The sequence below is a fragment of the Blennius ocellaris genome, assembly GCF_963422515.1.
Source record: "Blennius ocellaris genome assembly, chromosome: 11".
NCBI lineage: Eukaryota > Metazoa > Chordata > Actinopteri > Blenniiformes > Blenniidae > Blennius > Blennius ocellaris.
The window spans coordinates 7,875,400-7,898,602 of NC_137660.1; the positions used below are offsets into that span (position 1 = coordinate 7,875,400).

Below are 23,203 nucleotides of genomic sequence, written 5' to 3' on the forward strand. Positions count from 1 at the left end.
TGTTGTCCAGATTAAGTTCAAAACAATACATTTAAATCCAGATCACTGGAGCTCAGTTTTCAACTGTTATCATATAATCTCTTATATGCTCAGATGTATGATTATGTAACTTATATTCAAAACAAACATGGATGTTTGGACAATGAATGTATGTATGAAACTTGATTGCATCGTACCTCTGAGTCTTAACACAGTCCATTACAAGGGAGGTGTGCAACCAAATAAGGCTAATCGAAGAAAAAAAGTTGCTGCTTATGACCAAAATCTTACAAAATGAAAGTATCACAAGACAGCAAGTGAGTGCAGAAACGTCCTCTTCGGTCCATGGCACTGTCTATTTTTATTCCTTTTTTTCTTCCTTTCTGTGGCCCTCAGTTAAAAAAAACCCCAAAACATTTGGACATCGCTCCTATAGATAATAGCCCTTAAAAACAAGGGACGTTCACAAGTTGTAACAAGCCTCTTCTCACCTTGAGGTTTTCCCACCTGCTCTCCAGTTCACAAATCCAACCATTGAAAAACAGAGAAGCCTTCACATTCTTTTAACTTTCAACTTTACCAATTCCGAAGAGTCCAAAGTGTCTGATTATTACACTTAATTTGCAAAAGATTTCCATTCTTCCTTTCTTTTTAGCTGTGAGCTTTACCTTCCGGTTTTTGGCAGGTAACCATGACAAATATACCACTAAAAAAAAAACAGCTGAATTTAACAGCAGCTGCTGCATGGTGAGCTCACATGGGTCTTCCAGTGGTCTGTCAAATGAGGGCATCTCCCCGGCTTTCCCTCGGTTTGCAACACAGTAAAAACCTGCCTCTAAAATCCTTTCTCTGTGTGCACATAGGCAAAGCATGCATCATCAAGCCTATGCAGCATGAATGTACTTTTAAAAAGGCCCCATTCTGCCCCACTGTTTTTATCCAGCTAATGATGGAAAAACAGTGTCAACATCTTGACACATCTCAGGCTGATGGTGACAGGAGCTTCAGCAGCGTCACAGGTGTGAGTGTGACACGCCGTGATGTCAGGAATAGACGTGTAGGAGGAAGCACCACTGGCGTGTCCCTATAGCTATTTTTTTTCTTTCTTTTTTTTTTTTTTTTACCACAAAAACTATTTTTTACTTTGTTTTTGGGAAGAAAAGTTAAAAGTGATGCAGAAAAGATGAGAAGATACAAAGCTGACAGAAGGAGGTGGACTGCAAAGTAAAGCAAGCAACAACATAGAAATTTACAAATACAACGCGACATAAAATATTCTCTCAGGTGAGAGGTTTTTCTTTTTTCACAGGGACAGTTTCATAATAAAATATTAGACTTATATTGTAGAAGGAGCTGCAGGGGCTTCTGGAAATCCGCAGAGTGGATTATCAACACACACAAATATAAGTAATCTGTACAACTGCAGTTATCAACTCACAACATCCATTTTATTCAATATCCTTACTGAGATGATCCAACTGAGGAGCTTGTTACATGAATTTAGGTCTGATGTTCATATATATATATATATATATATATATATATATATATATATATATATATATATCACATTAAAATCATTGAAAAGTATGAACTTATATTACCCATTATATTTTCAATGAAACAAACTGTTTCGGAAGTTGTAAAGGTAAAAAGGACAAATTGAGACTGAAAAAGCTATTTAAAAAAAATAGGGTGTAAAAGGTGTAAAACCACGAGTGTAATGAGTGAAGCTGTTATAGGAAATCTATGTTATAGACCCTTCTCTTATAGATTCAAGCTCCTGACTAGCACATGTTGAACGCCCTCTTCTGAATGCTGAAACTTCAGCATTTACCAAATAACTGCAGCTTTGCATGAAAAAGAAAAAAATACAAAAATCCTGTGTGGTGCTCAGTACATGACAACTGGCAGCTCTGCCTCCTGAGAGGCCTGAGCACTGAGGGAAGTTAATAGCTGATGTTTAGAGAGAGAGGATCAGATTAATAGTTGTGTCAATTAATTAACAAGTGGGTAATGGGACCTTTTTATGGTTACAGGAGCCAAAAGCCTCAAATTGCAATATTATTTTTGATACTATTAAGGATATTATGAAATAGAGGGACTTCACCAAATAATAGTCGGTATTTAGATTTAAATGAAAGGCAGTCAAATCGTTATATGGTGACGGCACAGGGCAGAAATAATCCTATTACAGTGAGTTATATAGTATTAAATGTTAGAAAGTTCACACTTGTGACTGGCAGTGCTGGAAAAAAGATTTTCCTGTCTAATGGATCATTTAAGTCTGTCTCACTTTCAAAAAGAAAACTCTATTTTGCAGCAGAGAGAGACGCACGCCTGTCTGCCTCAGAGGGGAGAAAGGTTCGCTCGTCGTGTGAAATGCTCCATCAGAGATGCTCCCGACAGCAGAATCAACCCGCTTTTTTTTTTTATGTGGCTTTGTTCTTGTGTCACTCGCACCGTGTTCATCTGTTTGTTCGCTTGGTTGTAGAGTGCATCCCAAAAGAGGAAAAGAAAAAAAAAAGTGTTCTTACTTTTTAAAGCAGAAATTAGCAGAGGAGTATTATATTCAAACAGTGGATGTGGAAGACCTGGAAAAGCAATTTCATGTCAGTTGTGGGCAGCTCAGTGCTCCAAATGTTGAAATCAATTGTTAGGGGGGTGGCGATGCTGAACACACTCCGTAAAACATTGAACAGAGATTAGACTTTTTAATATAGTTGCCTCTTTTTTTTCCTTCTTTCTTGCATGTGTTAATTATCCTTGAAGATATGAAAACTCTTCAGCCTTTTTCCCAGGAAACACTCCTGAGGGGACTGAATGAGAAGATTCCCATGTAAGGCCAAAGAAATGTCAGTCTGTTTGGGTCTGGGTGCATTCTTTCCTTTGGCATAATAATATGAAAGTTAAATACTCTGTCCTCGTGGTGTTTCTAGGCAACCTGTGTAGCGTACGGCGATGAGATCAGGCAGGGTCAAGTTACACACACACACACATACACACACACACATATACATGTATGAATGGACCAGCAGCCCCAGTCTCGGCCTCAGATCGGCCACCCTGTTGAACGTCACCCTAATAAATGTGGACAGATCACTCCAGCAGATAGCTGCTCCACTGCAGGACAGCCATAATCACACCAGCAACTCCTTCCTCAGACACCAAAGGGAGCAGTTTTCCCATACAAAGATTAAATTCGCCTGCGTAAATAACTGTTCAGGCTCACCACAAATCTGCTAAAGTGAGCGTATTGTCATCCTGGTGCTTTACAGTCAACTATAAAAGTTCCCATAATTCTCATTCAAGGGAAAAAATATATGTAAAGATGGTAGCAGCACCATACCTCCCAAGAGAGTGAAAAAAGCCCCAGACTCACGCCAAGATAAATATCCACGTGCATTTTAAGGTTCCCAGTCCCATTGACAGTTAGGCGAGTAAATAAAGGGAAATCAGCCGGGGGGGAGAGACAACATCCGAACGCTACCAGGAGATCGTCTCGGTGAGTGCAGTCGCTCCGGGAGCAGCTCTCACAGGAACTGGATCCTGATCCAGCCCGGTTCAGTGAACAGGACAGTGGGGGGACCTGACACCAGAGCAGTGGCGGCCAGCAAAGAACATCAGGAGCTGCTTAATAATGAATGAGCGAGAGGCAACACACATACACACACACACACACGCCACATGGCAAATAGGGAGTTGCACTGACATAATTGGAGACAGGCTTACAGCGTGGTCAGGTAAAAGTAGGGTATGTGGCTATAATCAGTAGAAGCAAACTTGACACATGTTGCTAACAAAGTAGGCCGTCACCCCCCTGCAGCACTGAGCTTAACACACACGAGACCACAGGAGCGTTTTACAGCGTGAGTTCATACTGAGTCACATTCAGTCTCGTCTCGTTAAAGTTTCTTTTATATTGTTTCACACAGTTTTAGCACACTGTAAAAAAAAAAAAAAAAAACTGAGTAGAAAATTACCGTAAGCACAATGAAATACACAGGATGAAAGATATAAAGTTAGACTCAGAATCTAAATGAACCTCCAGTCTAATGTGTTTTTAAAACAGCGAGATTGAAGGGCGTTGTCATGTATGGCTGAAGCCCGACCACACCCACTTCAGACGCGGCCTCTCATTGGCTGAGAAGCATTCGCTGTGGCAAAGATGGGAGGAAAAACCCAATCGCAGACGGAGAGCGGCAAACAAACAAAAGTGGAAAACTTTTTCTTTTTTTCTCTAAAACATCAGCTGAGTCACTGAGCTGAAAAAAATGCTGACAAAGACTGAGGTTGAAGTCAGAGACAGGCGTGCATCCAAATGAAAACCTGTGGTTAGACCGACTGGCCAGATTAAATGAACGCACGGCACTAAACTGAGACTAAAATATAAACGTGTAACACCAAATGGAAACACTGTGTCAGATATGTGGCTGGAGTCCTTGAAAGAAAGCGAAGCGAAGCGACGCCTGGAGAGGAATGTATACAGAAAACATCATCAGAGCTCTTTTGTTTATGCTCTGGAAGTGGAGAAGAAAATACGAGGGGTCAGGAATCATTGTTATAAAACATTCTGATGATGATTATTGCTGCGCATTGCAGGCTGGCATTGGAGATTTCAACAATCTGGAGGGGTTCAGATTCTACCATATTCATATTTACAACACCAGATGTAGATTACATTTAGACTGCAGTGAAGGAGACAAAAGTTCAGGATGTCAATTCAATCCATTTTTATTTATATGATAATGAATACAACAAAGTCAGAAGATGGTATAGCATCGTGTGTAGAAGGACATGAATTAAAGAAGCTTTAATCATAGTGTGATCTCCATCCCTTGTGGAGTGTCCCATTTAGCAAACCAGCAATCAACCGCTGAGCAAAGTTTAACCGTTCACTCACCTGAGCCTGAGAAGGATTTGTTTTTTAATCATATTGATCTTTATAAAGGATCGGTTCTTTAAGATCACTCTATTGTGGAATCGATTCACAACACAATTTCCAATGGGGTACCGCCATTTTTTCCCATCATATTCATTTTCAAAGGTTTTCTTTATAAAGATATGTCGTCTCTTATCATTGCTGGGCAGTTAGAGCACAATTGTTCATCAAAGGGTTGAACTCATTCTGTCCTGCAGGACTCGAGGAAAGATATCATTCTTGAGCTTTTGCTACTAAAAGACTTGCAGGTCATCCGTCCAGCCATCCATCCATCCATCCATCCATCCATCCAGAGAAACCAACAACCAACTCATACCCTTTGGCATTTTGGAGGAAACCTCCACACAGGGAGAACATGCAAAATCCACTCAGAAAGACCTAAGTTACTCAAAATATTGTTCATCAATTCTCTCTGATTTTCATATTTCAGTAAGTCCTTACTTTACAAGAAGGTCTAAGTAATATATTTTACCGTACTATTCATTGTTCTGTCTTTTACTTGTCGCAGAGTGTTTATGATGCAATGTTCAGTATAGTATCTAGGTTTTCTATTAATTTATCAATTTACATTCAAGTTGATTTCCATGATTTAGTCAACATATTAAAATTGTCTCTCTAAATTATGTGACTTGGCTTGAATTTTGATAAACCCCACCTTGGGTGTGTAAAGAAACATTGGCGCAGCAGCTGTCTTGCCCCTTCATGGTGCACCAAACTCCTGGTTCCTTCAGGAAAGCTGTTGCAGCTCAGCATGAGATCTCCATAAAACCACAAGGCACCAAAGAAAAGACAGTAAAATCCCAATTGAACAAGTTGTTCTGAGCAAGGTGGGAGTTCAGAGTCTATAAAAGCCTTGAAGCCTAAAATGTCAAGTTTCACATTAGTTAAAGAAAACGTGCCTCTCTGGTTTTGTTATACATTTTGACTAGAGTAAGCGACCTGAACACGGATGTACGCTGGGGGTGTAACATTGCAGTCAAAGCTTCTCAAACTGCTTTTCCATCAGTTTCTTAAACATTGTAGCCAAACGTTTTAAAGTCGGCAATAAATTCTTGAGAAACCCGGAGTCGTCAGCTTCCAGGTCGGACGTGCGGGCATGTGGTCCAACTGATCTTTTGAAGCAGATTCCCGACAGGCAGCGGGAGCCCTCAACCCTCGGCGGCACTGCCTGATCTCATCCTGTCAATCACACCGGGAGTGACCTCATGGCGTTTCTGTCACGCAGCTCCTTCAGTGAGATGGAGTGCCTTGGAAATGGCATTGGCCCAGTTATGGCGCAGCGTCACATGTCAGATAGCCACAAAACATGGGAGCGACGCGCGATCCATACGCACAATTTATAGCTGGCAGTCTGTCCATCTATCTACGCCCACAGGCACCTACGATGTAAATTCATGACCTCATAACTAACGCGGGGGCCATAAATAAACCCTGGAATGAACGGTCAATTTAGACACTACATCTGGTCTTGTGAATGTCCTGATTTCAGAGGCCACACACACACACACACACACACACACACACACACACACACACACACACACACACACACACACACACACACACACACACACACACACACACACACACAGGAGGATGCAATGGCAGCAGTGCCTTCAGTCTAGCCCACAGCTGTTTGACATTAGGAAGTGGGAGTAGAATTCGGTGGGCAGGGTCCCTGTGTGGGTTTTCAGGGAGAGGGATAGGAAGAGTAAGAATCAGGGGTGGAGGATAGGTCCACCGCCCAGATCTAAGCAGAGGAAAACAAGAAGCACGATGGAACAGCGTGGAATGTTTTCACCCCCCACCACCCCCACCACCCCCACGCCTCCTTTTTATTTTTTACCTCCGAATGTTATCCCACCACCAAGCTACAGGCTCGGGGTAAAAGGGGGCACGCCCAGTGTCGAAGTAATAAAGTAAATATCTATGGCAGAAATCGCAAGGTATGCAAGAAAATCTCCACATGTGCCTCACAGCGTACACACGTGGCACTTCAAAAAGACATTGCCGTGTTATTTTTTCCACTTTGGGCATGAAAAGTAAACACATGGGAGAGTTTTCTGGGTAATTAGATCTGGAAAACAGTCTGCCATGTCTCATTAAGGATGCTGAATATCCCAAGTAACAATGAATAGAGGGTTTTAAAAAGAGAATTTAAATGATGGAACCAACTGTGACACTGCTGAAATGTTTAATTATTTGGACTTTTCATTTTTTACTTTTATCAAAACAAAGGTCAGAAATGTGCTGTACATAGACCTGAAAATGAGTAATCTGATTATTCAGTGAACAAAGATATCAGCCGTTTCGTCTTTATCAACACTCTTTTTTTATAATTTGTGTGATATTCTGCATATTAAAGTCATATTGAAGGTATCAAAACATATTCGTCTTGTGACTTTTGACATATTCAGCAACAATTCCATTTATTTTGATAATCTATAATTAGAGGTGTAGAGAACTGCCACATCAGCACATGTTTACTTCCAACAGGTCCTCCTACCTTATCACATGACTCCACTACTGCCAGAACTGCAATCAACAGCTTTGTACCGTCACCGAGAGCGCCAGACATTGGTTTTATCCCGTGTGTTCAGAGTCTCTTTTAAAAAGGACAGGAGGTTATCTCGTACTGGTCCTTTCAGGCTGAAGGCTGATTCAGCATCAAATGTCCAGAAGTACCGTTATAAGTAGTGTGCAATCATTCCCAGATCTCTGAGGAACAAAATATCAATATCCACAATGCTTCTTCACATTCTATTTTATTTAAAATAAGAGAAATCTACATATTGCCCTTTTATTTAAATCCATCCATGATATAACCCTTAAAGTAGTAATCAGGTGATTGTTGTACAATTTCTTTTTTTCTGTGTGAATTAAACCAAAAGTTAAGTAGTTCCTTAAGTTGGCACATGCGTGGTTTGCTCAAAAGCTGAAAGTAGCAGGTAACTACTAAGTTGGAGATCATATTGACCTTTTTTCCCCCCAGAACATTCAGGTGAAAAGTGCATCTATCAACGCCTGCTCTCAGTGTCAGTCACTGCCATTATGGAGCTCGCCGAGCCAGAAACCGACAGTCGTGGAGAGGATGCGGAGGTTATCTAAACAGAAAATTACACCACGAGAGAGAACGAGTAGCGACTCCCCAAGACTCCCCGAGGTGCTCTCAACCGCATCAAGACTTTTTCACGAGGAGGAGGGAGCAGCGACCTTTCTATCTCCTTTGCGAATCTCGCGTCAAACAAAGGCACGGGAGAAGTGAAGCCTCCATTTCCTCTCATGATCTCCCCAGCGAACCTCAAGAAGAGCCAGAGAGCAAACACAGGAGGCGGCGATCGCGAGCCAAGACTGACGACGCGACTGAATCTCAGTAAACCATGACCTTGCTCCAATTAGTAGATGGAGATAGAGAGAGAAGAAGGGAGCAAAGAAAAAGAGGTCAACACGCAAGATGCTCCAACCTGGCGGTCTAATTCAACCAGTCTGATATTGATTTATCTCCCAGCCTTGGGGACCCTGAGTGGCTGCCATATTGGGCCCACCTACACAAAAATTTATACCTCCACTCTCCTAATTGAGTTCCCCACCTCGAAGAGAGACTCTCCACTGAGTCATGAACGCTGATGTGTCAACAGTCACAGTCACCCACAATAAAGCAGCGACGGACACGCACGCGTGACGCACACGCAGCATCCACACTTGGCCAGGTGTAAAAATTAAAGTGGGGGCTTTCTGCTGGGATTCCAAGGCTTTGTGTCGTGCGGCCCACCGTGACGTAAAACATGGCCGCCCAGGCTGTCCAGACAGATTGTGCTCCGAATTCTTCACACCGAGCCCAAAGGTTTGCTGATCCACTCATTGCCCGATATGCATTAGCCTTGTCTCCTTACACGAATCACCCTTCCAGTCAACAGCAGGGAAACTTTGCGGGCAGAACTACTTTTTGAACAATTTCCTTTGATCACAGTTGTTTCTGCTCGTAAAAAGTGTCCTTTTGATTAATGTCAGAGACAGCTCGCCGGCTCCACGCTGCTGAAGATGTTGTTTGTCCTCCGCCAATGTCAAAGGTCAGCAGCTCAAAAGTAAGGCTGCCGGAGGCACTGGAGGAGCGGCAGAGCAGCATCTGGCCGGGCAGCATCTGGTAGGGCTGTCTTATTCACAGAGGTAAATAGTATATTGACGTAGTGATGTCAACAACAGACGGTAAAATTGATCATATTAAAAATCTGAATTTTGATTCAGTTTTAATACTGCTGCTTTTTGCAATAGCATGCCAGTAACTTTTAATTATTGCTAAAATACTTGTGATTGTTTGTGAGGTTTTTATGTTTTTTGTTCTCTTTACTTGTGTGAGTATATATCACAGATAACAAATAATATAAAGAATAAAAACGTATTGATAGCGTATTGCTTGGAGTTTTCTATTTAATTTTCCACTTATTCCCTATGCACTATCAGTCACAACATTATGGCTGATGAAGTACATGACTTTTTATCATGACACCTGTTAGTTGATGGCATAAATCAGGCAGCTCATTAACATCTTGCCCTGAAAGTCAATGTTGATGTTTTGATGGTGATGACTTGACTGACTGGGTCAGGATATTTCCACAGCTGCACCTCTTGTAGGGTGTTTCCAATCGGCACTGGTCCGTAGGTATCAAAAGTGGTCCAACAAAGGAAAAGCAAAGAAGTCATGATCAAAAGAGGCCGCCACCTCGCAACGTCCAGGAGATAAAGGATCTGCTAACAGCTTCAGATGGAGTCAGTCTCTCCATGGATTTAAGAACTTTTACAATATATAAGGAAGTTGGCAGGTCTGTGTTTTTTTGCCAAAGTGGTTGAACTCCGGTGTTTTGGTTCAACATGAAGCTAATTTAGGATTTTGAAAAGACAAGTTAACTGCAGCCACCTGCTGCCAGCTTCAGCTGCCGTCACAAAGTTGAGTCACTCCTCATCCGACTGCACTACTGGACTTGTCTAATGTCACAGTTATAGGACAGCGAGCGAGTGGGTGAAACCCTGATCTGCTCCTCCCTGCAGGGCTTAATTAAACAGTGAGACAGTGCAGTGCCGGCCACACCTGCGAGTGCGGTTCACATTAAACCACGACACGCCCTCTTCAGCTGTTCAGCAGACGGACGAGAGGAGAGCGCACGGCACAGAATCACTGTGAATCCACATTTATCCACCAGCAGCCACGTGTTGTGAGAAAGAGCTGAACAGATGTTTAAGGAGAAGAAGCTGTCCTAGCCTGTCGTCCACTGATGCTTTTAAAATGAGCTTTATTTTACACAGGCATCTTATAACAGGTGACGTTTTCATCGTCATATGGGAATAGTTCAAGCAGAACTCCCAGGTTTAGCTCTGACTCCCCTTAAAGTATTGCAATCATTCTAAAACTGCATGAAATGCCCAGTTATTAAAAAAAAATTATAATAAATTGCATTAGAATTGAAATATGATGAATAACACTTTGGGCTTTTACTTGCATCCAGCACAGAATAATTTCTAAGGGAATTCAGTATCAGCCAACTAAATCATCATTTTCAGTCAATTCCATACTGTTATCTGTTTTTGTAAGAAGTAAATCATTTACTGATATCTTGTTTCAAGCAGTCTAAATTGTACACTCACACAGAAGGCCCATCTGGATTTTCTGTGCATTTTGGTCAACAATTCAACTTTAATCAAAAAAATCCAATATCAGAGATCAGTTGCCTCAAAGTCAAAGTTGTGAGAAAAAAAGAAGGGATTTTGAAAATGATATGTGATGAATGTCTGCAAATAAAAGTCATGGGAGGCCAGCTGCAACACCAACATTTCTAGACATTGTAAATCACATCACTGTCCGTCTGTCAAACACAATCCTCATTGCATCCATGAGTAGATCAGCTCCCACATATGTCAGTGTCTTTGTTAACCTTCAGTGGATTAAAGTGTCCGGTCAGCACAGTTCGGTGTCAAACAATAAGCAAGGTTGTTTACAACTATGACGCTTTTGAATTGTGTTTTGCTTCTTCCATGTGATTATATTAAACATCTGCAGCAAGAAACAACAGCAGGACCTTTATGCACCATTTCAACTTTGGACATTTACACATTTAGCTCCTCATTGACTTTGGCAGACGATCTTGTCAGCAGGGTGGGTCAGGATTTATAACCTTTATTTTACTAAATTATTTTTGAAAAATGATGTATTCTCCTTCATTTATCCCATTTTCATGGAAATATTGTTTTGCTTGATTTAAAGCTAATATATAGTATCTATATTAGTATAATACAAAATATATTAGTATAAAATAGTCATAAAATATATTAGTATTGTAGAACAAGGTGCAACACAAGATATTTCTACATCAGTTGAGCCACCCAGACATTTTTCGGTATTCACTTCTCAGTCAGAACTAATATATCATGATAATGTATTTTTACACATTGATCTCAAACTACGGAAGCAGATGTGAAACTCCTTCACAAATGTACAACATCTCTCCAAATCCACCATATTGCCCTATTTGTCCGATACGCATTGTCTTCCATAGAGCATCGAATCTCTTCAGAAATTACAGAAAGAGCAGAGCTCACATTATGAAAAACTTCTCAGTGAATCCACGGGGTATTGTCTTGTTTAACCTAATTACATATGGTCAATATGGAATGCGTGTCTGAAGACACTCTTTGGTAGCACATTTGCTGTTTCGTGCACTTTTTCCACTCGAGGTGACGTCAGCTCCAGCATGTGAGGGCTCAGTGGTTTGAGGGACTCTGTTTCCACGAGAGGAGCAAAGAAAAGGAAGGAAATTATTGAAGTAGAACGTACGTCCATATCTAGAGTGAAGATGAAAATATCTGAATCACTCATATTTGCATATGTACGAAAAAGCTCCCTGTTTGGTTGTCGAAACCAAAAACTGCCTGAGCGCATGTGGAAAAAACATAATGACACATCTCTCTCATGCACACACTCATTTCGCCAACACACACACACACACACACACACACACACACACACACACACACACACACACACACACACACACACACACACACACACACGCCTGCAGTGGAGACGTGTGGTTGCCCTGTCCTCATCATTACTGCCGGCTTCACTGTAATCTCTGTTGTTTTTCCAGTCTGAACTCCCATCACTCCCCACACAGACCAGAACAGACTACTACAAACAATTTTAGCCACGTTGCTGTTCGGCTCCACCACGACTCACAGAAAAATCACAAGACATAATCAATTTGAAGAAAACTGTGCAGTAGCTTGAACACACGTTCCCATAACAGGAGGTGTCCAATGTACTGTCAAAATGACTTCAGAGTCAAGTCCTCACGCGACACGCGAGACAAGCTGATGTGTGTCAGCATGCATGCAAAACACGTGTTATTAGAAGCAACGTTCCACATGCATGTGTGTTGTCAATGTGTGACGAACTCAACTGACTCTGCTGAACTTGACTTTCACTTAACTTACAGCTGCACTATTCAATGTTTCCCAACTGAAGCATGACGAGAAGAAAAAAAACAAAAAACAACTTCACTTAGACACAGATTGTTATCAGGTGACCTAAGAGCTTTCAGCGGCTTTGTTTAACCAAACTTTTCTTGGTTTATTTTAGAGTGTGCAGCTTTGCCGTTTTGATTGAGTCCAACAGCCTTCATCTGCTCATTAGCAGCTGATTAGACAGGTATTTCTTTTAAAAAACACAGCCATGACCCTGCAGCGTGTTACTGACCCAGCAACTCACACTTGTAGTGTTATTCACACAAAAAAAGATGTTAATTTTGTTTTTTATTGATGATCAGTTATCAAGTTTAGAAACGTTGATCACACCCCCCCCCCCAAAAAAAAACAAGTTTGCAGCAACAATTTGCTCAACATGGCAACAGCATCACAAATGGGAAAACACTGGAGTCAAGCTGGTCGACTCTTCAGTCAACCAGATGTTCAGAGGATAAAGCCTGGATGTCCTGCATCAGATTTTGTATTTAAATCACATCCTCCATGCTGAACCAATCAGTCATGGTTACTAAAGTTTTCCAAAAGGTAATAAAAGGTTCAATGTTTGTCTAGATGATGATTCCCAGAAGATGAAACTTACCCCATTCTCGCTGTCAGTGACTGAAGATCGTCCTCACAGTACATAGTTACGGCTCAAGGTTCGTCTTCTTCACTCTAAACCCTCGTTTTCTAACCTTTGATTCACACACGTCTTTCCCTCGCTCGTTCTCCTGACTCACAGCCCTGCTGGGCCAACCGCCCCCTAAGCCTGCTGGAGTTTGACTGCCCAGAGTCTCAACGTGACCGGCCTTAAAAGTTTTTCTTGAGGAGAAAAAGCCCACATCCCACTGTCAGTCAAGCGGCGGAGCATAGTTTCAGCTGGGCCGCCATCCAAACAGACATGAAACTATTCTATTTTGGTCTGCCATATGAGCAGTGGTGCTGTTAAGAGGAGGGGGCGAGGAGGGGGGGTTTTGAGGGGGGGTGGGGGGTTAAAAATTCTGTGGTGGAGCATGTAATTGCACAGTGACCAATAATGGCGAGATGTAATTGCAGACCTCATCAGATGGAGACAATCTGCCAACAAGACAAGGTAGAGAACTTTTAAATAAGAGTTTGGAAAAGTAAAAAAGAAGCGAAACAAGACAGACCACATAAATAAATGGGGAGCTGGGTTCCAGATGTGGCGGCAAAGGGAGGGAGGGGAGAAGAAGAAAGAGAGGGAGGGACAGAAAGTACGCGCCAGATGAATAACTTGCTATGGCAGCAGAAAGAAATAGCATTTTTTGACATGGTGAAAGGGTGTTTACCTTCCCAGGAACAGTCGCGCACCATGGAAAGGGGAACTGGGGAAGGCGAGGGGACGGCGGGCCCGGCCTGATGTTGTTTCTGGACCTTTACCACGAGCACTCCTGGGTGTCTGGTTTCAAATCAGCCTTCCAAATGACTACCTTATGGCCAAACTGTGCGTTTTAAAAGTGAGGAAGGAAAATGAACAATATCGGCACCAGTTGGCCGGTTCCCATTATAAGCACGACTCAGCTGGTCTAATATTGCCGGAGTGAATAATTACTGTGTGATTAGGTGACGCAGGCGGCTGCGCACGCGCATATTCCCATGCGCTCATACGGGACTGCCACTCCGTATAGCATCAATAAACATAAGGTTTAGCTTCAAGCTGAACATAAACAGCTAATTTCCTCACACATTTTACCTCATTTCCCGTTGAGAGGAACAGAAAAGTGTTCGTTGAAACTGAAGCTCATCGCTACAACCGGAGGTGAGTCTCAAACAAGACACCATACATGGACAAAATAGCCACGAGACAATTACTCTTTGAAAGAACAAAGTGTGAATGTAGTGTTTGATTCATTTTTATCTATCACTCTGATGTGACTCACAGATAGAAATGTTCAGGTAGCTCAAGAACAAACTCAACTCCAAAACCGTTTGGTAGAGTGATTAACGAGACAAGACCATGTTTACCACTCTGAAACAGATTCCCCAGAAGATCCACTCTTCTTGTGATGACAGCTCGTAAAGGCAGAAAACGTGAGAAGAGATGAATTATGGGACATTGTGTCACTGTTTCCTGGATGAGTTTAGTTCATTTACTGTAGTCATTCTTCTTTGCTATTTGATTCTTTCATATGAGCGTTAATTCTATCATATGAGCTGCTGAGCGTGCAGCTTTTGAATTGCCCTTACGGGACGAATAAAGTTATTTCAATTTGATTTTTATATTTAACTATTTTCTACAGGTGAAAGGTCTAACCGAAGTGAAATTGTGTTGAGACTGTGAGATCCGTTACACAACAACATTTCGAAGTGTAAACACAGAATTTCCATTGTATTTTGGGTGTTTGTTTACATAACAAAGGTCCTCCGAGCCACTGAAAACACAGCTTTTTGAAAACGACTCCCAAGGTGGAACTTTTCAAAAGCGCTCCAGGGCCTTAGATGAGATGACGACTGACCCCACTATCAAGTTTGGATCAATGATAAGAGGCATCTAACTCTAGCAAGGTAAAACCATCAAGCTGATTTTAGGTACAAGCATTCGCACTGTTGGCATTATTATTAATATGTTTATGACAATAGATACATCAATTTTAGGAAGCATTTTTTAAATTGAGTTATTATTCTTGTTCTAATACATTGAATTACTTAACTTAGTTGAACCCAGACTGACCCACAAATAATGCTTCAAGCGTCCAATCTCCCCCAAATTGAATGCAATTCCTTAAAAACACTACAGGGAGCGTCTCCAAGCCCCAAGATGTAGAAATGGGTTTGTGGTGCAGGTTTCTGGGAAATGGACTCATGGCAAGTCGTGTCTTTGGAACTGGGGGCTCGCGTCTTGGTTTCTCTTATACGAACCATCTAATTTCCAACTGGAAAGGCCCCATTCAAAGCAGCTGTGTACCATTAGGACGGTTATTCTCACTGGCATAGTGGGATTGTTAGATTCCTACCGAGAAAGGAGCTTAAAACCAAACCCACCCCTCCAATGAGCCCCTCACCCTCCCGTCCCCGTCAATTATCAGAGCACAGAGAGGGGTGGGAGGGAAAGTTTCCATGTGTATCCCAGCATGGATCCGACTTTAGCGCCGATTTTTTTTTTTTCCAACAGACAGACAGACAAGCAGACAGATACAGAGACAGACAAAGTGCTTGAGTGGAAAGACCATAAAAACAACTGATGGATGAAGGTTTTCAGGCTTGAGGGGGAATAAAACACAAATCGTCCTCTCTGTTTAAACGCCAATAGCACAAGTTCAGATATTAGTCATACATTTCCTCTAATCAAGCAAATAATAAGTCATCCACTTGAAGAGCTGGACTTAAAATGGTCTGCAGTACAGATCCATCATGGTTAATGTTAATGATTGCCTGAAAAATGACCATGAAAACTGCATGTTTCCTTAAGAACTAAATACGACGTTTGCCAAAAATACATTTGTTTTCTGGGTACTGACAGCTCTTGTGTGCTCGCGCTCGATGCACACAGTGACAAATATCCTGTATTTGCTCCGGTGCACACTTGGCATTCATCCGTGCAACTAAATAGGATCAACTATATCCTGTTTTTCATTTTCACCCTTATTCAATGGGCTCATTATCCCCTCCATTTCCAAACTTACATCGCATATTTGTCAGACAGATCTGAAGAGCCTTTATTTATCCATCCTTCAAGTGTTTTTCCTTTTCTTTTTTTAAAATCCTGTCGGGGATTTCTGGGGGGGGGGGAACTCTGCACTTGCAACAGTTTGAACCCACTGGCAGTGTATATGTGGTGTGTTATCGTTGGAGAAAGTACCACTGGAGCTGTAATTGGACTTTTGCCTGATATTTATCTGCTCTGATTCGGACAATTAGTGTAATTTATATGAAATAAATGTTTTTACATTTGATATCAGACCTTTCTGAATACCCAACCATCCTTGCATTTTAAATTCAAACTCATCATTTCTTTAGAGGATGGGTTCTTTATGGTCTTCTTTGATCCTTTGGAGTTGGAGACAGGAAGAAAATAAGAAATATGCACAAATAAACACAATTTAAAATTAATAGTTTTTTGGGTATATGTTGGGGCATTATTTATATATTTACATATTTTCTGGCTTTGGTTTATGTTTATTTGTTTTGACTTTTTGTTTGATTTGTTTTGTTGTTTTGAATGTGCAAAATAAATGTTTCAACTCAATTCAATAATATGCATCTGTGGAAAATAAATACCAAATTGTGCATTATTGAGCTTTCAAAGTACTATGCATGTATTACAAAGGTTTTTCCTTTGGATTTTTGGACAGAATCCTCACGCTCCATCCAAAGTAATGTTTACTATTGCCTATCTCAGAAAACAACCAAGTTACCACCATTAATGGCACATTATTTTCTTTAAGTGTTCGATGACAATGCCACATAGAAAGCAGTCTTAGAGGGGACTGCTGAGGAATCTGAATGATTCAGTTGTGGGATTCGTCTGAGAATATGCAGCTTCATGCTTTTTATTCATTTCGGAGAGGAAGTTTCTTTAAAAGTTACAAAAGCAGGAGACCTCATCTGGATCCCTTTACTATTTAATCCCGCAAAAGAAAAACTAAGTCTGAACACCACTGTTTTTATTTGACTTCCTGGGTCCATATTTGACTCTTCACGTTCTTGCTTGGGCCACACAGGGGCGTAGTGCATGGGCACCTTTCTGGGTGGAGTTTGCATGTTCTCTCAGTGTGTGCATGAGTTTTCTCCACCAACAAACCAGCCTGTGGGTGTGAGTGTGAGTGGGTCACCTGTCTATCTCTATTTGAACACTGTCAGTTGGAATCAGCTACAGCAGCCCACAAAGCTGGATGAAGTGGTATTGAAGATGCATGGATCTTTTTTCAAACATTTGTTGATTCTTCAGTAGAAATCTGGCCACTTTTGTTCCCCTTGACGTCAGAGGGAGACTCTGTATGAGTTTATCATAACTTGTGCGACTCTGCTGAAACTTTTTGCGAGGATAATTACATTGCCACCTATTGGAGTGCTGCTGCAAAAACAAGCAAAACCCCTAAGTCCTCAGTCATCCTCTGAATATGTCTACAAATGCACAGTGAAAAGTGCACTATGTAGATTATCCCACCATATATTTACACTTGTAAAACTAACATTTAGCTTGTCTTGCTATGCATACAGCAAAAGAACAAGTCTGACTGCAGGTTTGGCTGCGTTTTATTAAGCAATTCCCCATGCACTTTTTTTCCCCCCTTCAAATCATGATGTTAAAACTTGTATCGTCACACATCTCAACTGAGGAGTCAGCCAGAAATGCTTTCAATGAGTAATGTTTACACACCTGAGACTGTGCAACAGTAGACAAGTATAGTTGGCTACATGCGCTCATAGTGTGCGATTGTGCATCTGTCAATGGAATCTAATCCATTCAAATCCAAAGTACTATATGTATATATATATAATACATATATAACCTTTTCGACTGTGATATAATCAACATCTGAGTGATTCAGTGTCTCTCTACACCTGTTTAAAAACCTTTGAAGAACAACACAAGTATCCCAAACCCGAGTGTATCTAAAATACATTTTAATCTTGCTGAAATTTGTTTTCACAATATTGTTTACAATATTAATCTGTCTTCGTTCTCTTCGTCCCAGCTCGGGTCTTCTTTAGCATCTCCAAACAGAACCTGTACAATCATGTTCATGTAAATTGTTCTACATCAAGGCACAAGACAACAGCCGTTGTGGGGGGGCCTTGGGTAGGCTGATCTTTAATGGCGCTCCCTCTGGCACACAGGGAAAACAGGGTACCCCTCGGGAGGAAAAGGGGGAATTATGGGAGATGTAAAAGTATGGATCTGGAACAGGGTACGGAGGGATGGAAGAGATGTGCTCTAACAAGGTGAGAGGAGGAAACAAAAAAATAACCACTGCTGCTTTCATTTTATTTTCCAATGTGTAAAAAAGAGGAACAATATATTTTTTTTTGTTCATGTACATAAAGTAAAGTGCTTTTTTTCTCCTTTTTTTTCTCTTGTATTTGCCAAAAGCAAAAGGTTTCACGAACAGGATGGAAATGGGGACAAGTTGTCCTGGGGTATCATTTTTTTTTTTTTTTTTTTTTTTTTTTTGTGTGTATGTGTGTTTTTTTTTGTTTTTTTTTCTTTAACCGTAACAATGTGAGAGTGGATAACAGGGCCAGTTGAGTGTTTATTTTCTGCTCAATTTTGTTTTTGTTGATTTTTGTTCTCAAGTGTTTTTGTTGTTTTTTTTCTGATGTTTTCTTGTAGGGATTCAACCACTGAAAGACAAAAAGACAAAGAAAATATAAGAAACCCAATGTGTAACTTAAACTTGCTATTTTATCTCTCATTACTGATTTTCCACTTTAAAATTCTAACAAACTTTCAAAAAATTATACTCATCGGCAGTCTGAAAATCACATTTTTACAATTTTTGCTATAATAAAAAGTTAATAAATCAGAGCATTTCCAAAGCTAATCATAAGGCAACATTATGATATGATGTGTATTTAGTCACCATTTCCCTGAAGGTCTAGAGGTGTTCACATCTGGATGCTTCTCCTCCGCCTTCCGAAGGCCTTGGCGCCGACGTTGGTGGGGACGAAGTTGCTGTTGCCCATGCCGCCCGACCGGCTGAGGAAGTCCGCCAGGCGGTGAGTGACGCAGGTCGCTGTGTTGCAGGCTCGCTTCTGTGCTGTAACGCTGCTTCAGGAGAGCAAACCGGGGGTTAAAGACGACACGACACTCTGCAACTAAAACCTTTATATACACACACATTATGCCTGCACATAAGTTTATCCAAGTAACGTAAAAATAACAGATGTGGCTAGGATATACAGGTTATAAATACACATCAAGCATGCATTTGAAACATTAATTGATCTGCATTTTGAGACGTTTCTTACCTTTGAACTTGGTGAAACTTCAGAGATTATCAAAGTCTATTTATTTGACTGCATATTTTAAACTGGTTGCTTTAGTGTCCCTGAGAATGAAAATGTGCTAAGGCTTCCAGGTAGAAAAATACGTTTATTGAACAGCAAACGTGGGTGTCGCATGAGTGGATCATTTATTCACGGTTAGATTAAAGTGATCTCTCTCGATTCATTTAAATTCGAGGGGCTTTTGAAATGAGATCAAATGACTCCACGTACAGCACACAGAAATGGATGTCTTAACCGGCTCCTGAATTACATTTGTGAAAATTAAGTTTGATTGTCTGAGATAAGAAGAACAAATCATTCTCTGCCAAAGAAAAATGGAGACCGGGGGGGAGGAAAGGGAACGGACTGAAAAGTTGCTTGCAGGTCAAAGTCATGTTCGTTTTCATGTCGATCAAGCACGTTAAATCAGCATGCATTTGCCAATCTGTAAATGACGAAGGGGGAAACTGAGATGAGGAGAGGAGGCGGAGGGCAAAATTAGGTGAAAGAGATGCGGTCGAGGCAAAAGAGAGGCTTGAGGACGGATGAGGACGGGTTAGATGCTGTCAAACGTCTCGCTGTAGCTTGCATAGCTGTCGCTCTCAGGCGCACTGCGCTTCTTGCCGGGCGTCCCCGCTCCCACATTCGTGCGAGGGAATGTCTGCAACTTGTGCAGCTCCTGAGACAGTTTGCCCAGCACGCAGGTGCTGAGGTTGGAGCAGCGCTTGGTTAAGGGCCTGTCCATGCTGTCGGGGAGGGGACACACACACACATGCAGAGAACAGGCTCATAGGTAGGAAAAACGTGCACTTTTTTTCTCTCCATTCTCCATTTGTTTGCATGGCATCTCACACACATGCATTTCATTCTCATGCCATTAGAAGGTATTAAAAACAAAATCCCATCTCATTTCTCAATTTAGCATCATGCCCCTCCAACTGTTCTACTCAGCATTCAGAGAAGTTGTCATCAATCCCCTCATGCGCCAAAACCTCCACTCCCCCACCCCCGTCAGTCCCACATTTCTTACACCCACAGAACAAACAGAAACCAGTTGCTTCCCACTGTCATGCGGCTCCACTTAATTGACATCATGCACACTTATCCGTTCTGTTAAGCATACACTGTTCTCATGCCCTGCAGGCAGGCTGGAAATAGTATTCTCTTCACACAAAGTCAAAATCAAACTCATCCATGCAGGAGCAGGGTCATGACAGAAAGTAGGGAATTTTAGTTAATGTATTTTTGTCTTTTCCTTGAAAAATATATCCCTCGCTTGATCGGCTGGCCACATACCTCTAGGTCTGACTGAACCAAAGTGTGAAGCTAAAAAAAAATAAAACGCGTCTACAGAATTGAAAAGTCACACGAATAAGGTTTGTACAGTGGGACAAAAATGACCTGCCCATTTTACCTCTTGACTTAATTGGAGCCAGTTTAACCACCTCTTTTACACTGTCATTCGTCAAACCTTCCCCCCGGTTGATTCTGTGCCGGGAGAAAAAGTTAAACAGTCTTTTTTTTTTCAAATAAAGAAGCGTCTTGTGTACCTGTTTCCTTCAGCCGCCTGCTGCTCCAGCTCCTCCGCCGTCATCTGAACAAACTCCTTAACGATTGCGTTGAGTAACCTTCGGGCCTCATAGTCCGTGAGCGTGACTCGGTCTGACATGGACTCTAAACCCGGTCTGTGTGGTGAACAAGGAGGGGGGGGGGGGGGGGGGGGGGGGGGGGGGGGTTAGCGGCAAGGAAATAAACTCAACAATAATGTATAGAGTTTTCACATTCTGCAGTTAAAGGAAGGAAGGCAGGTGCAAGAAGGTGGGGCAGAGTGAATGGGGGGTGGGGGTGGTGGTGGTGGTGGAGGGGGTGGGGGGGGGGGGGGGGGGGGTGGAGGGACTAAGACGTCACCACTACTGAGACTGATGACGTCTGAATTTGAAGGCCCCCGGCCAACATGGGGGGGAGAAACAATCTGCGGAAAGTGGCCCGATCTAAGGGAGAGGTGGGGTGGGGGGTGGGATGGGGGGGGGGGGGGGGGGGGGGGGGGTTACCCGTAACCAGCTGTAGATTTATGACAAAATCGATAGCTTCATGGGAACAGCGGGAGTGGTTTCAATGGGGCTATGTATAAATATATGGATCTCTTCTGTATTACACTTCTATTCCTCCTGTTTTTCCTCTCTTTTTTCCCCTCTTTAAACTAAAGTTATCACATTTTAATGCATTAATTTGGAGGCATAATATTCATTTCAACAACTCTTCAACAACCCTTGACTTTACATATTTTTAAACTTGAAACAGTTTCATAATGTGCCTCCATTCATTAGGGTTATCTATTATGTTGACATTTTTCTACACCCATTCAGCCAATCTGCACCATTGATCAATACATATCACACCAGACTTCTCTTATTTCTCAACCTTTTTTATATCTCATTCTACAGATTGCAAATCTTTAAAAAAAAAAAATTTAATAAAAATGTCCATCAGCTTTGTCATCTTTTCAACTGATTGCTTCTAATTGTACTTGTTGCACTTTTTCAGAATTTGAAGTTTCTTGTAAATTCCCATTTGTTGAGGACTCAAAAGAGTAAGATGTGAATGCACCGAGTTTCTCACCTGGCGGGGGCGGCTTGTGAGCAGTACATCTGGCAAATGACCAGGGCGTAGGCAACGAGGAAAGCAGAGATCTTCAACATAACCATGGTCCCCTACATGGTGAGAAAGACACCCGTCACGTCAACTCTTCGTACACAACATCGCCGATTTTCACACTCGCGCAACACTGAATCTGCAGTCGCCTCACGGTGTGCCTACAAAGCAACAGAACCCAGGACGTGTACTCGTCTCTGATGTTCTCCTGGTAGCTGGGAAGACAAGAGAGCTGCCACTTCCTGAAGAGGTGAGTGGAATTCTACCTTCATCCCTTCAAAACCCAGCAAAAAACCATACTTTTCTCCTGTGAAGCGAACATCCAGCCCGATGGCACAGGTCTGGCACTTTTGTCATGTTGTGTGTGTGTGTGTGTGTGTGTGTGTGTGTGTGTGTGTGTGTGTGTGTGTGTGTGTGTGTGTGTGTGTGTGTGTGTGTGTGTGTGTGTGTGTGTGTTAAGAAGAGGTCCTAGACTGTGCAATGACTGTAGCGCTCGCTGAGGCTGGCAGAGGAGGGGTGAAAAAAGAAAGGGAGGGAGGTTGGACTCCAAGCTTGGCAACTCCCTAAGGGACCAGTGCATTAGTGTAATGAGCTGCCAGCACACTCACTCTCTCTCTCTCTCTCTCACACACACACACACACACACACACACACACACACACACACACACACACACACACACACACACACACACACACACACACACACACACACACACTCTCAAACCAGGTTTCTCCTGCCCATTTCTCCCCGTCACTTGCAGCTCTTCAATTCATCTTTGCTTCATTTTTGGAGTGCTCCTCTGACTTCATTCCATGCTTTTCCTTTCTTATTCGTCTTTCAGGCTTTGGCCTTCAAACAGCACACTGGACCTTCGCAAAGCGACTGGTGGTGATACTGGTGACCCCAGCAGCCGCTCTCCATTCCCATCACTGACTCTAACCCATCTCCGTATTCTAACTGTGTCCCTTTCCACACACACACAAGCAGCTTAAAGTCCCATTAAACTCCCCTTGAAACACCCAACACAAGAGTCAAAGTCAACACTTACCTTCCGTGATAATCACCCAGCAAAAATAAAAATAAATATATCTCTCTAGGATTCTCTGTCAAAACACAATAAGTTGACTTTCTCTCAACTTCCAGTACAACTCTTGATTCTGTTGC

General features: G+C 42.0%; 2 protein-coding genes across 3 annotated transcripts in view; both read right to left on the minus strand.

The window, feature by feature from the left end:
* insc (INSC spindle orientation adaptor protein) overlaps positions 1-13,200 on the minus strand; it is a 55,943-nt gene extending 42,743 nt beyond the window's left edge. The window contains exon 1 of the mRNA XM_080505402.1: positions 13,035-13,200. The gene's annotated coding sequence lies outside the window, so the exon portion shown is untranslated. The remainder of the gene's footprint in view (positions 1-13,034) is intronic.
* A 5,169-nt stretch (positions 13,201-18,369) lies between these two features.
* On the minus strand, positions 18,370-22,392 carry LOC308136017 (calcitonin gene-related peptide 1). 2 transcript variants are annotated; one of them, XM_080504209.1, is made up of 5 exons: positions 22,337-22,392; positions 22,004-22,095; positions 20,935-21,069; positions 18,979-19,163; positions 18,370-18,739 (listed from the first exon to the last, which is right to left on the minus strand). In XM_080504209.1, exons 2-4 carry the CDS (start codon positions 22,087-22,089, stop codon positions 19,004-19,006), a joined length of 381 nt encoding a protein of 126 aa, XP_080360335.1. In that variant the 5' UTR covers positions 22,090-22,095; positions 22,337-22,392; the 3' UTR covers positions 18,370-18,739; positions 18,979-19,003. The 2 variants fall into 2 exon arrangements, with proteins under 2 accessions (XP_080360335.1, XP_080360334.1); XM_080504208.1 differs by having other exon boundaries at positions 18,979-19,166.
* Between the last annotated feature and the right edge of the window lie 811 nt (positions 22,393-23,203).